The sequence below is a fragment of the Panthera onca genome, unplaced genomic scaffold, assembly GCF_046562875.1.
Source record: "Panthera onca isolate mPanOnc1 unplaced genomic scaffold, mPanOnc1 haplotype 2 h2.h2tg000170l_path, whole genome shotgun sequence".
Taxonomy (NCBI): domain Eukaryota; kingdom Metazoa; phylum Chordata; class Mammalia; order Carnivora; family Felidae; genus Panthera; species Panthera onca.
This window is the reverse complement of record NW_027675829.1, coordinates 31,293-34,818: the sequence shown is the minus strand read 5'-3', so window position 1 is coordinate 34,818 and position 3,526 is coordinate 31,293. Positions and strand designations below refer to the sequence as shown.

General features: G+C 60.7%; 1 protein-coding gene across 1 annotated transcript; it reads left to right on the top strand.

Moving 5' to 3' along the window:
* Positions 1-294: 294 nt before the first annotated feature.
* On the top strand, positions 295-3,178 carry LOC145715211 (testis-specific Y-encoded protein 8-like). Its single transcript, XM_081794913.1, has 5 exons — positions 295-1,143; positions 2,352-2,429; positions 2,586-2,697; positions 2,836-2,981; positions 3,087-3,178. The coding sequence occupies exons 1-5, from the start codon at positions 367-369 to the stop codon at positions 3,156-3,158; spliced, it is 1,185 nt and encodes a 394-aa protein (XP_081651039.1). The 5' UTR covers positions 295-366; the 3' UTR covers positions 3,159-3,178.
* Positions 3,179-3,526: the final 348 nt, after the last annotated feature.

Sequence of the window (3,526 nt, the reverse complement as noted above, 5' to 3'; positions counted from 1 at the left end):
GCGCGATACCGGGACCTCGCAAGTGAAGCCTGGAAGGTGACAGCGCTGAAGAGGACATGCGGCAAACGGGGGCCACGCTGGCACCTTGGCACTCGCTCCAGAGCCTGGACCGGCCATTGGCGCGCGCTTGCTGGCGGCCAGCACCCTGTCTTGCTGTCTTGCAACTGATTGCTCCCCGAACCTGGCCAGCTGGCCTGACCTGCCCTGGAACCACTTCGCCCCCAGGCCGCATGCGCACACTCTTCACTGCCTCTGTCTCGGCCCCTCCTCCACAGCAGCCACAGCCAATGCGGAGTCCTCAAATCCCAGAGCCTGTGCGCCTGCGCTCAACTTTGGCGGGCTGCGGCGGGAGGCTTCAGGGAGCTAATGGTCTTGCGGCCAAGGCTCCCCCCACCTGCTGCCGTTTCCTGTCCTTGTCCTGAGGCTGCCCTAGCTACACTGGGGCCGGGGCCGAGCGTCATGGCCAGCGTGTCGCGGTCCGGACAAAGCGGAGATTCCCGTCGACCCTGGGCCCTGATCGTCCCGGATGCGAAAGGTGGAGAGTCCCGGCCCCGCGGGAATGCAGGGGCGCTGGAGGGCGTGGGCTGGCCTCAGTCCCCAGGTTCAGGGGCGGCAAGCGCCCATCCTGTGCAGGAAACCCAGGCCGGGTGTGAGATACAGGTGGCAAGCCCAGCGGAGGAATTGGTGCTGATATTGGATGACGGAATGGTGGCGGCTGAGGTGGTGATCGGGGAGGAAGAAGAGGACGGCGAGGCGACCAAGGATGAGGTGGCTGGAGAGGAGAATTCTGAGGAAGCCAAGCCAGAAGCAGAGGACATGCACGAGGAGGAGGAGGTGGAAGTTGAGAGACAGCAGCAGGAGGAGTTTCAGGAGCAAGAGGAGAAGCGCGAGGCAGATGCAGAGGCGGAGGAGGGGCCCCAGCTCTCCCAGCCGCTGCAGCAGCAAGAGCCAGCGCTGCGTCCTGCCTCAGCCCAGGACCCGCTGGCAGCACTGGAGCGTCTTCAGCTGGAGATCAGCGCTGGGAATGCCCAGGATTCCAGGGCCTTATGGCGGCTGAAGCGCAGGATTCTTCGGAGGCAGATTTCTTACCTGGATCACAGAAGGGCCATCATCAAGCACATCCCTGGCTTCTGGGCCCAGGCGGTATCCTTCCTTGTGCTGGTGGGTGATGGCGGGGGCTGTTGTGCAGGAGGGCTGGGCACTGAGAGCAGGGTGCCTCAGGGCGATGGCCCCCAGAGAGGAGAGCTGGGGAATGGTCCCTGGCCCTGGGTTGGTGTGGTCTGGGATCCAGTGTAAGGCCTTGGACAGGGGCGGTTGTTGGGCATGGGGGGACTTGGTGACTGGGTCTGTTTCCTCTAGGTCTCCGCCAACGTTGGCCTGCAGGCTGGTCTCAAATATTACTTGCAGACACGAGCCATGTGTCCCCATGCTACCAGAGCTAGGGTAGCACAAAGCAGCCTTCACTCAGAGCAGATAAGGCAAGGAAATATTTCGCTGCAAAATGGGAGAGTTACGCAGGCCGCACACCCACCTTCACATTCACAGGCTGTGCACGTTTCCTAGCAGTTCCTTCAAAAGAGAGCATTTCAGACACACACTCATGACCTTTAGTGGAACCACGCCACGCCCCTTTGCCAGACAGTAGGACGACTGAGACCCACTCCGAATGGGGTACAAGCTGCCTCCTCAGACCCTGACACACACACACACACACACACACACACACACACAGAGGATTCTCTCCTGGTATCTCCACCCCTGCTTCCCTCTCTGTCCTCAGGCTCCGGCTCGGTCCCACCCATGTCTTTCTCTCCGGACTGGCTGTGTCACTGTGTCTAATCCTTTTCCCTCCTCGGCCCTCCTCGTCCGTGCTTCTCGATCTCTTTCTCCCTCCCACACCCTCTGCTTGCAGCGTAAGTGTGCAGTCGGGTTCCTGTAAGCCATGTTATTCCATCTGGACTCAGGAGGCTGGTGACAACATAGGTCTTCACGGGAATATGCCAAGAAACCCAGCCGTGAGGAGGGGTCAGAGCACATGCCGACATCACAAGCTATGATGGGCTGCTGGCAGCCCACACAGGTCAGATATAGGAAGGAACTGTGAGGCGTGCAGGCAGTGGAGTCTCTCCCTGCTGTGTGCAGACAGCGTGGGAGGTACAGGAAGCCAACGGACTGCCCAGTGTCGATGGGGTCTGATGCATCTGCAGAGGCTGAGGAGTGTGGGGACTAGTGTTTCCTGGTCTTTCTGCACATGCCGTGATCTAGTCCCTTGCTCTTAGCCTGGGAGGGTTGGAGGGGGGCTGTGTCTGTTTCCACAGCATCTGAAGGCACAGCTCCTTGACACAGCACAGATTCTGAATCACCCCCAGTTGTCGGCCATGATCGGTGCCCAGGACAAAGACGTGCTCAGCTACGTGGTCGACTTGGAGGTGAGACCGGGGAGGCTGTGGCTGGGGGCCGTCCCGTCGGGGGTGGGATTTGGGCAGGAGAGGGTGAGGCAAAGGTGCTCACCCTCACAGCCAGGCAAGTAGCTCAGGACCCCGAGGGAGGACACTTGCCCCCTCCTGTCCCATTGCTCACGGCAGGTGGAAGAAGTGGGCCATCCCAAGTACCGCTGCAGAGTGATGTTTTTCTTTGGGGCCAACCCGTACTTCCGGAACCCAGTGATCATTAAGGAGTATCAGCTGAGCTTTGCTGGTAGGGTGTGGGTCCCATGATGGTGCGGGGCAGGGGGATGAGAAGCATGAATCAGGGGCAGGAGGGAGGGGGAGGGGGAGGGGCAGGTGGGTGGGGAGGAGGCCATCAGCTTGCTCCTCAAATCCTCTCTTCCTGCAGGCTACAGGACATCGCGTTCCACTCCAGTCCGGTGGTTCTGGGATTATGAACGTGGAGCTCCCAGTCGCAGGCATGACCCCACCAGCCTTAACTTGTTCAACTGGCTGTGTGAGCACAGCTGCCCAGGGGCGAACAGGATTGCCGAGGTGGGGCCCCTGAGGCCTTCGTCAGCAGTGGGGATGTGGGTGGCCCCCGGCCAGAGAGGAGAGTGGGCTATGCCCAATGTGGCGCCGGCCTGTGTCCTCTTCCAGATCATCATCGAGGACCTGTGGCCCAATCCCCTGCAGTACTACCTGAGGGAGGAAGGGACCAGAAGACAGTGATCTGACGTGCTCACGTGTCGGTGAGAACCCCAGTATGCGGTGTGTTGACCTGCGTGTTGTATGGGCAAGGGAACGTGGGCCACACATTGGCTTGGAAATGGAAGGTCCGCCGACACAGGGACACAGGTAGCATGGGGAGAGGGTGGGAGGATGACAGGGGACCTGCAGAGACTCAGCTGCAAACACACAGAGGGTCGAAGCCTGCAAACCAAATGCAGTTGTGCTGTGGGCTGGGGCTTTGGAGAGCAACTCGGGAGGAGCAGTGCTTCACCACAAATGCTCCCCGTGGATGTCCGCCCTGTCCCGGGCTTCCCCCTGCTCCTTCAGTCTGGATTTGCCTGCCAGTCTTTGGGTCAGGAGCTGCCGTG